Here is a 12,945-nt window from a genome sequence, read left to right on the forward strand (position 1 = left end):
CCTTCCTCACATTCTTGAGTCATCTATCTTTAAGACACAGCATGTACATGCACGAACAACACACATACACATCCACATGTGTGTGCATATAAAACATGAATACAGAAACCAACGCACAGAAATTAAGTCCAAACATCCAAGAGAAAACAGAAAAAAATGAGAACACATGGTTTAATAGATTTGAGCTTTTCTGAGTGAAAATTTTTGCTGAAGTCTTGCTGGCCATTTTCCCTCAATTACAAAGGAGACTCAGGCCTGAAGTGGGAGCTTCTGTTGACTTTCAAAAGTGTCATCATTCCAGACACAAGGGGGGCAGACATCAGAAGTAAGAAAGGCTACAACTCTATTGTCTGCAAAAAAAGAGACCACACCAAAAACCTATAAAAATGAAGAGGCAGAGAACTATAACTCAGATAAGAGAACAAGAAAAAACTCCATAAAAATAGCTAAGTGATCTGGAGATTGTAAGCCTCCTGGAAAAAGACTTTAGACTGATGATGTTGAAGATGATGCAAGACATTAGAAATAAACTGGAGGCAAAGATGGATAATTTACAGGAAACACTGAGCAAAGAAATACAAGATTTAAAATTTAAGCAAGCAAAGATGCAAAATACAATAACAAATAAAAAATGCATTAGAAACAAGCTAAGCAGAATATAGGAGGTAGAAGAACGAATAAGTGAGGTGGAGGACAGACTAGTGGAAATCACTGATGTGGAACAAAAAAGAGAAAAAAGATTGAAAAGAAATGAAGACAGTCCAAGAGAACTCTGGGACAACATTAAATGCACCAACATCCATATTATAGGGGTGCCAGAAGGAGAAGACAGAGAGAAACGGACAGAAAAAATATTCTAAGAGATAATAGCTGAAAATTTCCCTAACATGGGAAATGAACCACTCACTCAAATTCAGGAAGCACAATGAGTACCACATAAAATAAACCCAAGGAGGAACACCCCAAGGCACAAGTTAATCAAACTCACCAAAATTAAAGACAAAGAGAAAATATTGAAAGCACCTAGGGGGAAAAAAAAAACAAATAACATACAAGGGAACCCTGATAAGGTTATCAGCAGATTTTTTTCAGCAGAAATTCTGCAGGCCAGAAGGGAGTGGTATGATATACTTAACATGATGAAAGGAAAAAACCTCCAACCAAGATTACTTTACCCAGCAAGGCTCCCATTCAGATTTGAAGGAGAAATCAAAAACTTGACAGAAAATAAAAGGCTGGGGGGTGGGGGGGATGTGCTTGGGTTGTGGGATGGAAATCCTGTGAAATTGGATTGTGATGATCATTATGCAACTACAGATGTGATAAATTCACTTGAATAATTAAAAAAGAAAGAAAAGGCCACAACTAGAAAGAAAAATACCACAAATGACAAGGCCTACCAGTAAGGGCATAAAGAAATAAAAGGAATCAGAGTTCATCATGGCACAGTGGAAACGAATCTGACTAGGAACCATGAGGTTGCAGGTTTGATCCCTGGCCTCACTCAGTGGGTTAAGGATCTGGCATTGCCATGAGCTGTGGTGCAGGTCACAGACATGGCTCAGATCTGGCATTGCTATGGCTCTGCCTAGCCCAGCAGCTACAGCCTGGGAACCTCCATGTGCCACTGTGCAGCCCTAAAAGGACAAAAAAAGACAAAGAAAAAAGAAAAGGAATCCAAATTGTAAAGAAAGAAGTAAAACTATCACTATTTGCAGATGACTTGATACTATATCTAGAGAATCCTAAAGACTCTACCACAAAATTGTTAGAGCTCATCAATAAATTTGGCAGAGTCACAGGATACAAAACTCACACACAGAAATCAACTGCATTTCTACATACTAACAATGAAAGATCAGAAAGAAATGGGATTAGGGTAACAATCCCATTTACTGTTGCATCAAAAAAATAAAATACTTAGGAATAAACCTACCTAAAGAGACTAAAGACCTATACTCTGAAAACTATAAGAACCTGATGAAAGAAATCAAAGATGACACAAGCAGATGGAAAAACATACTGTGCTCTTGGATTGAGAAAATCAATATTGTCAAAATGGCTATACTACCCAAGGCAATCTACAGATTCTGTGCAATCCCTGTCAAATTACCAAGGACATTTTTCACAGAACTCGAACAGAATATTTTAAAGTTTGTTTGGAAGCACAAAAGACCAAGAATAGCCAAAGCCATCCTGAGAAAGAAAAATGGAGCTGGAGGAATCAGGCTCCCTGGCTTCAGACTATACTACAAAGCTACAGTCATCAAAACCATATGGTACTAGCACAAAGACAGAAATATAGATCAGTGGAACAAGATGGAAAACCCAGAATTAAAACCATGTACCTACAGTCAACTCATTTATGACAAAAGAGGCAAGAATGTACAATGGACAAAAGACAGCCTGTTTGATAAGTGGTGGTGGGAAAACTGGACAGCCACATGGAAAAGAATGAAATTAGAACACTTCCTAACACCGTTCACAAAAATAAACTCCAAATGGATTAAAGACCTAAACATAAGACCAGATACTATGAAACTCTTAGAGGAAAACATAGGCCAAACACTGTCTGACAGAAACCATAGCAATATCTTCTCAGATCCACTTCCTAGAGTAATGACAATCAAAACAAAAATAAACCAATGGGACCTAATTAAACTTAAAAGTTTCTGCACAGCAAAGGAAACCCTAAACAAAACAAAAAGACAACCCACAGAATGGGAGAAAATATTTGCAAATGAAATGACTGACAAGGGATTAATCTCCAAAATTTATAAACACCTTCTGCAGCTCAATACCAAAAAAACAAACAATCCCATCAAAAAATGGTCAGAAGATCTAAACAGACAATTCTCCAAAGAAGACCTACAGATGGCCAAAAAACACATGAAAATATGGTCAACATCACTCATTATTAAAGAAATGCAAATCAAAACCATGATGAGGTACCACCTTACACCCACCTGAATGGCCATTATCAAAAAGTCTACAGACAATAAATGCTGGAGAGGGTGTGGAGAAAAGGGAACCCTCTCACACTGTTGGGATTGTAAATTGGTGCAACCACTGTGAAAAACAGTGTGGAGATTCCTCAGAAAACCAAAAATAAAATTACCATTTGATCAGGCACTCCCACTCCTGGGCATCTATCCAGAGTGCCCATGACTCGAAAAGATACATGTACTCCAGTGTTCATTGCAGCACTATATACTATAACCAAGACGTGGAAACAACCTAAATGTCCATCGACAGAGGAGTGGATAAAGAAGATGTGGTATATATACACAATGGAGTATTACTCAGCCATTAAAAGTAAAGAAGTAACGGCATTTGCAGCAGCATGGATGGACCTAGAAATTATCATGCTAAGAGAAGTTAGACAGTGAAACACCAACATCATATACTATCACTTACATGTAGACTCTTAAATAAAGGACACAGTGAACTTCTTTGCAGAACAGACACTGACTCACAGACTTTGAAAAGCTTAACGGTTTCCAAATGAGACTGGTTGGGGGTTGGGGGGATGTGCTGGGGTTTGAGGTGGAAATGCTATAAAATTGGGTTGTGATGATCATTGTACAACTATAAATAAAATTCATTTTAAAAAAGTGTCATCATTCCAGACTGGCCACCAAGTACAAGTAACATTATCACTGACTTTGTGTTGAGTGCTTTTGTCATGTCAGTATTGTTCTAGGCACTTAACTCACTTCTTGGCATCACTCACTCAGTGGATACTGTTAATAATCCCACTTTAGGGAGAGGGAGCTTAGGCATAAAGAGTGTAATTCACCTAGCCAAGGTCCCATATAGTACATGCCATTATGAATCCAGAATCTTTGCCCTTAACCACAGCAGATGGGGTTCTAGAGAATCGTTCTTTATTATAATTTTTTTTCCTTAACAGGGTGATCAGGGAATTCCAGGGGACAGAGGCCCACAAGGTGAACGAGGAAAACCAGGCCTTCCTGGCATCAAGGGGGCCATAGGTCCTGTAGGGCCCCCAGGAAACAAGGGGTCACCAGGATCCCCTGGGCACCAGGGCCCTCCTGGCACCCAGGCCTCCCTGGCACTCCGGTAAGTCAGCCAAGAACTCTTGGAGCTCCTGGCTGGGACTGACCACGTGTCCCTTTTCCAATGAAAGCAGTTGTAACCTTTCAAAATGAATAAAATGAGCTAAACTGGTCTCCACAAGGGAACAACAACTGTCATTTAAGCTCTGTGCTGAGTCCTCTGCTAAGTACTCATTAAACGTTCCCTCGTTAGATCCTCACAACTAACGTAAGAGGTCAGGTGTCCTATCCATCCCACCTTTCCAAATGCAGAAGCTAAGAGCTAACTCATCTAAGGTCACAGTATTTAGTAGGTCAGACCCAGGTCTGACCAACTCCAAGGCCTCACTCTTAAATACTACACAGAAAACACATGTATGTTTCATGTTAAAACTCTTGGCTTTCAGAACAACAAATCTGCCCTGAATGGTGCTTTGAAGTGGAAACCAGTTATTCCAAGAAAGAGCGTTTTGTTAAGGAAACACATGTCTTTATGAACATCCTCAGGAGGCTGGTAGATATGGCCATTCCACAGAGGAACTTATTCTACAAATATCCACATCAGAAAAAAAGGAGGGTCCTGGAGTGAGGCCAGGGAGTTAAGGATACACTGTCTTTGATTATTCAATCAGCCAGTACCAGAGACTGGTCCAATTTGGACATTGCCATAGTATTCTTTATTTTTACCCACTTTTCCTCTGCTCTACTCAATAAAGCTTGTATAACAAACCCTCAGTTCTGTGTCAGTACATGGTATTAGAAACATTAATTCAAGTTCATTTACCCATACACAGTGAAAACAAAATATTAAAATTGGACATTCTTGACACTCTTATGTTGCACACAACTCATCATCACTTTATAAGCCCATCACACTAAGTAACAATGTACTTAGACACCCTAACCATCATGGGAAATAAAAGCTCCCTTCTAAGAATATCAAGGTACTACAGTAAAACATTATTGTTATAAATGTTAGATTCTTTGTCGAATTGATGTCAATTTATTTGTCCAGGGGTTAAAAATTCAACTGGCATCATTTACCTACTTCCCTTGGCATTTTCTATTGCCAGAGCATTTTCTACTAAGAAAATTGCTTGATAAAATATGCTTGCAATGTGTAAATTAAAAAATAAACTTCCCATGAAACAGGTAAAACTTAGTAATGAAACATGTTAAAGCATAATTCAGCATATTTGGAATTCTTGTCCTTTGAAGATACATAATAACATTAGCTAGATATTGACTTTACCAGTCTCCGGGGATTAGTCAGAAGTTAAAATGTGCCTGGGATGGTCCCATCATGCTAGTACTCATTCAGATGCTAAAACTTCAGAAAATAAAGTAATAGGAAATGTCTTTTCTAAATGTGTGAGATCATGTCTCTCCATTTGATAGGAAATGTGTTTATATTACTGGTTATGGTTCCAGCCCACAGCTTTTAAAGCAATTATGCACTTCTTCCCAGCATTTGATCAAAACAAAAGATATTTATTTCCCATAAAGTCCATTGTCAAAAGTACTTTGCTTGATCTTTGGACAGCTACCGAAATTTCAAGTGTTCACACCAACTCAATACTTTTGTTTTTTATGCATTTTTTCTAGGTTCTGTATTAACAGACCTTTTTTCCCCACTCTTCTTTAGGCGGATGTGGTTTCATTTGAAGAAATAAAGAAGTATATTAATCAAGAAGTCCTGAGGATTTTTGAAGGTTAGATTTGCTTTATTCATATTTCTGAATTTCCCCTAATTCCTCCCTCCCATCCACCATAGAAAACTCCTCTGGCAGCATTCTCAGCAACCTTAGGAGGTGACCCATTTTATGATGGCAGGTCTGATGGAAGCTTCTTCCTTCCCTGGAGTTAAGTTTGCCTGCCTGTAACTGCCTCTTATCATGCCTGTTCAGCACAGAAACAGTATCCTCCTTGTTCACGTGACAACCCTTGGAGCATTTCAGTACCCACTATACTCCTCTCCTCTTTAGTTTTCTCTTCCTCGGAGTAAATGTGCCTGTCTCCTCCACATCATCACCCTTGAGAGATACTTCATTCATAAATAACCCTTATCCACCAGGAGTATTGTGGCCAGGGCAGGAGACAGTGCCTTTTGATCTAGACCAGGGGCAAACCAAAGCCCCCTGCCCACTCCATCTGCCACGTGTTTTCATATAGTCCACAGGCTGAGAATCACCTTTCCTTTTTTTATGGGAAGAGAGAGTGGTGAGGGGAGAGGATAAAAGAAATCTCTTTAGAGAGATTTCTAAATGGTTCTTTTAAAAATCAAAGTAATATTTCATGATGTATGCGAAATGATTGGAAATTCAAATCTATGTCTATAGTTTCATTACAGTCATATTCATTCCTTTATGTATTTTCTCTATTTGTTTCATGCTGGACAGCAGAATTTAGTATGGGACAGCGGCAGTAGAGCCTGCAAAGCCTTAAATATTTTTCTGTGTGACCCTGTCAGAGAACATCTTCTGATCCCTGATGTAGACACCGCAATCATACAGCCTGAGATAGCATCATTTTTTTTAAAGTATCCATATCACCCTGTTGATTCATTTTGAGTTTTCACCTAACAACCCCCTATCTTCCTTATACACTTTCTAAAATTAGGTGTTTCTCATTATGCACTGTGTTCACTTTTAAAATAGAAATGTGTGATTTCATTTCTTCTTATTCAATTTCCAGTGATTCATGTACGTACTTTGTTCCAACCTGAAAGTATCTTTTATAATCTCGTTTCTTTGTAGGGAGGGTTGGCAGACCTTCATAAGTTGCATCATCTCTAAATTTCATAGGCATGTCATCATTCTCATTGTTGATAGAAATGTTTAATAAAATTTTTTTTTAAAATAAAATTTCTAAATACCATTCCATGCCTCCCATCCATTCATAAATCATCTATTGTTTCAGCAAGCTCTGAATTCATATGGCTGTCTTAAAATCCACTGTACATTTCTTTGTTCATGAGGATATTATATGATTTTGTCAAATTATTTGGTAAAATCAAGATCACTCCCCTCAACTCTGAGCTTAATAGGGTGGAAATTATTTGTCTTTATAAAATCAATCCACATTGACTTTTGGTTCCAAAAGCTTCTTAGCAAAGCATCCTTCCTTTGCAAAGCTAATATGAATGATTGAGTTTAGCAAGGAATACAATTACAGGATGCCCCAAGTTCACCTTAAATCTTTCTACTGCCAGTATGGAGTTAGCTGCTCTCCAGGAAGTCCTGATTATTTTAAGCAGTAATTAGTATTAGAAGCCAAAATTGTGGTGCTTCAGTGCACGTTAACTTATTTTGAAGAGCACTAGAGAGGGAGCAGAGTAGCCCATAGACTTTTAGTCACTTCAGTGGCAAAATAGAAAAAAAATGTTTTTTTCAAAGGTCTTGAATTCAGGAATTCCCGTCATGGCGCAGTGGTTAATGAATCCAACTAGGAACCACGAGGTTGCGGGTTTGATCTCTGCCCTTGCTCAGTGGGTTAAGGATCCGGTGTTGCTGTGAGCTCTGGCGTAGACCTCCAGTTACAGCTCCGATTAGATCTCTAGCCTGGGAACCTCCATATGCCATGGGAAGTGACCCTAGAAAAGGCAAAAAGCCAAAAAAAAAAAAGTCTTGAATTCATGCTATTAACTTCACCTTTATCTCTAAGTATCTTTATCTTGCTCTGACATGATAGTTTATTACTACAATCATCCACTCTTTCTTCTTGAGCTACCAGTTTTCTCTTTGTAATTTTAATATTGCCCTTGCATTTTAGTCTCTTTTTCTTTTCTCTCTCTCCCTCTCTCTCTGCACTCTTGAATCAAGCATTATCAAATAGCCTCCAAACTTTGCAATCCAAACATCCCCCTCAGCAACAATCCTTCAAGGACCAGGGGTGGAAAGGCAGTGAAACATCTCAAGGTCCCAGGTAAACACAGAAGAAAAGTAGAGACATAGGCAGGACCAGGTCACTAGCAGGACTCAATGCAGAATGGAAGTGAAAGTGCCCTTGTTCAGAAATTATGAAGAATTACCAGATGGCAGCAGCAGGACACTAGACCAAGCACAGTGCCCATCTGAGCCTGGGGTCTGTGTCACCACACAGGAAACACGTCTGTGAAACCAGCCCTTGGCACACAACACCTGTGACCTCAGATAGTGTCTGTGTCTTTAGTAGCCTACGATCTGGCAAAGAGAAATGCCAGCAAACACCTGTGTTTGGATTGCCATCTAAAATTCTTCTTTACCTTTTTATTTCCGTGGCTCTTGTGTTCATGGTCTCTTATCTCAGGCAACTTTACTATTGAACTTCAATTTCTTAACAAAACTTTAGGTAAAAACATAGAGTAAATAGTTCATTAGTCTAGCTTTTGCTAATTAGTCTAACTTTTTAAAGGCTGGTTAAGGATATCAGAAAATAGAACCAAGTTCTCTCAGAAAAATGTGGCATGTGAAGGGTCAGGAGGTGTCCATGTCGCCAGTCCAGGGGACACTGGATGAAGGCAGGGCCCTGGTGGCCAGCCCTGCAGTGGAGGACATGTGGCCACCTCAGCCTAGGAGGCCCCATGCTGCTCACCCCAGGCCACTGTGAAGTTCCTCCTGGGAAGGGTTGTTGGCCTCCTGAGGAGGGAGGCCAGGGGAACTGGGCCACTTGCACCCAACTGTCCCACCCCCTCCCAGTCCCTCCCACCTGGCTTGGCCCAGGTGAGTGGTCAGTGCCCCTCAGAAGCCCCAGATGTCTTGGCTTCAAGATTATCAAGTGTCCCCAAAGCAAATTTTTTCCAGAGGCTTCCAACTCTGAGACTCCAAAGGTGGTACCCCTTCTCTTTTTACCTCTGTGGGTGCCAGTACCACAAAACTGTCTTCTCCCAAACAGAATTGTACCTGGAGCCCAGAATTTGGTTATTTGGCACTTTAGTTCATTTGTTCCAAGATTATTTCAATTCAGTCTATTTCATCTTCCTCTTTGAAATCACCTTTTCCATGTCTTCTGAACACCATTTAGAAAAGAGAAAAAAGAAATCTTCCATTTTCACAAATCATACAGCTCCCAGGTCACAGTTCTCTGCAGAAAGCTTTCTCTGTAAAAGCCAAGATTAATTTTCACATGTGAGAACAGTCACCCTTAAGGGCTGCAGGCACAGCTTCCATCTGCCTCTCTTTTGGAGCTGTATCAGTGGCAGCCAGCTATCTCTGCTCCACTCACCCCACACATCCTCAGCCTCAGGAGAAAAATCCTCTCCGCTCAGCAAGCCATGAATGTCAGTGGGGCTCAGGAGAGTCCTGCTCTCCCACGTCATCCTAGACATCTAGACGGTGGTGAAACCCTCGGCCAGGATCCTGAACTCAGGCTCTCCCCAGGAAGTTTTCTAACCCCTTTTGGGGATTCCCAGGTGAACCCCACTGATATTGCACCCCATTTTGAATTGTCTCCCAGGCCACCAGGCCCCCTTTCAACATCCCGATGCCCCATCCCAAACCCAACCTGGTAGAAGAAAGTAGTTTACCATCCTAAGTCTGGGTTCCTGTCAAATTACAATGTACAGACGTACACCCAACCAAGAGTAGGTTAAATTCCTGATTTGGGGAGTTCCTGTTGTGGCTCAGCAGTTATGAACTTGACTAGTATCCCTGAGGACATGGGTTCAATCCCTGGCCCCACTCAGTGGGTTAAAGATCCAGCATTGCCTTGAGCTGTGGTGTAGGTTGCAGACGCATCTCAGATCTACTATTGCTGTGGCTGTGGTGCAGGCTGGCATTTGCAGCTCCGATTTGACCCCCAGTCTGGGAGCTTCTATATGCCGCAGGTGCAGCCCTAAAAAGCAAAAAACAAATTAAATTAAATTAAATTAAATTAAATTAAATTAAATTAAATTAAATTAAATTAAATTCCTGATTTGACTGGCCAAGAGGTCCAATCCTTTTGCACACAAGGTAGTTAACACAGAGAGGGCACGGATGCTATGTGTCTCAGCTTAGCTTCTCTTGGTTTTGTGAGGGCTTTGCAGCTGCCAGTGATGCTGCCCATATGAATGAGGGCTTGCCAGCTCTAGGAAGCTTAATTCTTGCTATGATACCACTCTATGATATTTGGAGATTTACATCACCCCAACCTAGGCAGGCATGTGGACCAATATCTAGCTCTCTTAGTTCCTAGGACAAACTTGGAAGCAACGAAGCCATACCCATAATGTGGGAGGGAAAGAGGGTTGGGGCTGTGCCTAAACAACATTTCTGTCTCCAGACTTCCAGGGTCTAGGAAAGGCCCTTTACCTATGTTTTCTCCATTTCTCATACATAATTTCATCCACACATACGTGAACATGTCTGAATATGTATTCTCCTATTGTTTCAAGGTTGTATTGTCTCTACAACTAAGATATTAATTTGTATATATACACACATCATCTCAGAGATACACATAACTGGAGATAGAGTTTTTGGAAATATTTTCCACATCATAGTCTCTGTTTCTTTCAATATGCTTCTTTCTGTTTGTTTAGATCTGTCATTCTGCTTATAGGGTTTCTTCAGTGCCAGTAATCTGGCAGTCTGCTCATAAAAAGTTGGGTTCTAAAAAACTGCCAGAAAGTGAGGAGTGAATGGTGGGCTTGCAAACCACAAGCTATATTGTAGGGTAATTTTTACTTAGGGATCTTCAACTTCACTGTCTTTAAGTCTTTCCTCTTATTCTGGTCACATTCTCCAAGGAATCACTTGCACTTCCTGCCTAGCTGCCAGAACTGGGGGAGCGAGGTAGGAGGAAGGGTGGGGGCCCCAGCACCAAGCATGGCAATGCCCATTTCTTCTCTTTGTTTCCAGTAGGGAAGCCTGAGTTGCAGTGCAGTGTGGGGTCTCCAGGGCAGAAATTATCTGTGTATGCTTTCCAGGTAATAAACCTCCAGCCTTTTGCTAAGGTTGGGGAGGGCCACCACTCAGCTGGTAGAGCTGAGAAAGGGATTTCTAACCATTTCTTAAACAGGCTTTCAGCCAGTCCCCCTTATTTTCCTTCCCCTCCCTTACCCCCACCTCCAGGAGTAACTCGAATGGCCAATTCCTTAATCTTCTAAGGACTTTATGGTTGAACACAGACTGTTTCTCAGCTTCTGGTATAAAGGTTTGATTTCCTTGAGCCCACTCTCATCTTCACTGTGCCATCTGGTTCTCAGCTTCCAAAGTTGAGACAAATGTTGTCTCCTTTCATAGTCTCCCATTCCTGTGGTTTTACATCTTTTAAAATAGCTTACTATTGTTTAACAGGGATTCAGGAATGAGTTAAAGCAGATGCACATGTTTAATCTACCATCTTTATTCATAATAACATTTCAAAGTGACAAAGGTGGCAGAGGACTGGGCTGGACAGTAGCAGTAACAACCCTTGGGTTATGATGAGCCACCAAATGAATATGAAGCCACCGTATGATACTATTGAACTAACAGTTAAAGGGAAACTAGAAAATAAGTCTTAATAGATGAAAGGAAACTACTCTTCTGATATGTTTGCCTATTAGAAGATAACGATATCTAATTTTGGCTTCCACATTTAAGTGATATATGGGAAAACCTTGGAATAGTGGAAACAAAAAGTGATTTACATAGCAGATTACCAAGCCTGTGAGTAAAAGTTATTTAACCAGAAGCCTAAGAGGTAACAATACTTTCAAGTAGATGACTGATTTCCCAAGGGAAATACTCATTAACTCTGTTTCCATAATAGGGTAACAAAAGAAAATAAGTTGAAGCTGTACCAAGAAAATGGACAGTTAAACATTTGAATGGGCATTAGGAGAAAAAGATAAATTTCTCTCTCCGAAACTATTTATAAATTCTATCTGTGAAATAGAAGGTGGAATGGGCCAGAAGATGTCGGAAGACCCCTTCATTCTCCATATAATATACTTTATCATCACATTAATATTAATGTCTATATGATATTTATGAGCCCATTCTCCAAGGAAGGCATGCCATCACTCTCATTTGATAGAATGACTGCTATGGGTTTGCCTTGGCAGATGGAATATGTGTGTTTGGTTTATGCATGCTCCTATCTGAAGTCTTCAATTTCCTGCCTCATTAGAAAGCATAGCCAAAAACAGTTTAATTGACCAAAGATGCCTGAAAACAGAGAAAAAGCAATTAAGAATACAGGTCTTTACAATTTATTTAGTGGCTCAGAGACATATTATTTAAAATTATAGAGCATTAGAGTAGGGTTTAGAACAATCAATTACCCTTATGCTAAATGACTGTTTCTGAGTCGTACCTTAAAGCTAGATAATTTACAGCTAGAAGTAATTATTTTTAAGAATTTTCTGTTTACCAAAAATATTTAAAAGCAGACAAAATGAATTACTTGTAAATTCAACCCTCACATTAAAGAGGAAAAATTAGTGCTGTGAATATTTATGTTTAGATATTGAAGGTATTCAAAGAGGTATGTTTCAAGAAAAATTGTACTGAAATATTTATCTTTTAAGTGCAAAACAACAAATAATATGCAAATTTGAAACTGTGATCACTGAATTTCATACTTTATAAAACATCCAGTTTCCAGTGTAATAAAGCTATTATTGTAATGATTATATATTGTAATGATTTACAATATATCAATTGTTTTATCTATTGCTACTGGAGACAAGTATATTAACATCCACCAAACATGTCTCAGGTGGAATCAGGTAATAAAAACTTTACTGGAAAGCCAGTGATAGTGTCACTTAGGATGACTCCTCAGGTCCGAATTGGTCCATCATGCTGGTCAATCAGTCAGCACCAGAGATTCTGGTCTTGTCGTTATTGTCCCATTTCCTTTCTGCTTGCTTTGTGATTTGAAAATGTGAGTGTCAGGTAATTACTGTTTTGGTAACTACAGCTATACTCCACATTTGTTG

At 39.8% G+C, this 12,945-nt stretch overlaps 1 protein-coding gene across 1 annotated transcript in view; it reads left to right on the top strand.

Moving 5' to 3' along the window:
• Positions 1-12,945, top strand: part of COL19A1 (collagen type XIX alpha 1 chain) — a 357,863-nt gene that overhangs the window by 324,341 nt on the left and 20,577 nt on the right. Inside the window, 3 exon segments of the mRNA XM_003121272.5 lie at positions 3,914-4,058; positions 4,061-4,083; positions 5,704-5,770. Of these exon segments, the coding sequence (XP_003121320.4) occupies positions 3,914-4,058; positions 4,061-4,083; positions 5,704-5,770 (235 nt within the window).

The sequence above is a fragment of the Sus scrofa genome, chromosome 1 (genome assembly GCF_000003025.6).
Source record: "Sus scrofa isolate TJ Tabasco breed Duroc chromosome 1, Sscrofa11.1, whole genome shotgun sequence".
Taxonomy (NCBI): domain Eukaryota; kingdom Metazoa; phylum Chordata; class Mammalia; order Artiodactyla; family Suidae; genus Sus; species Sus scrofa.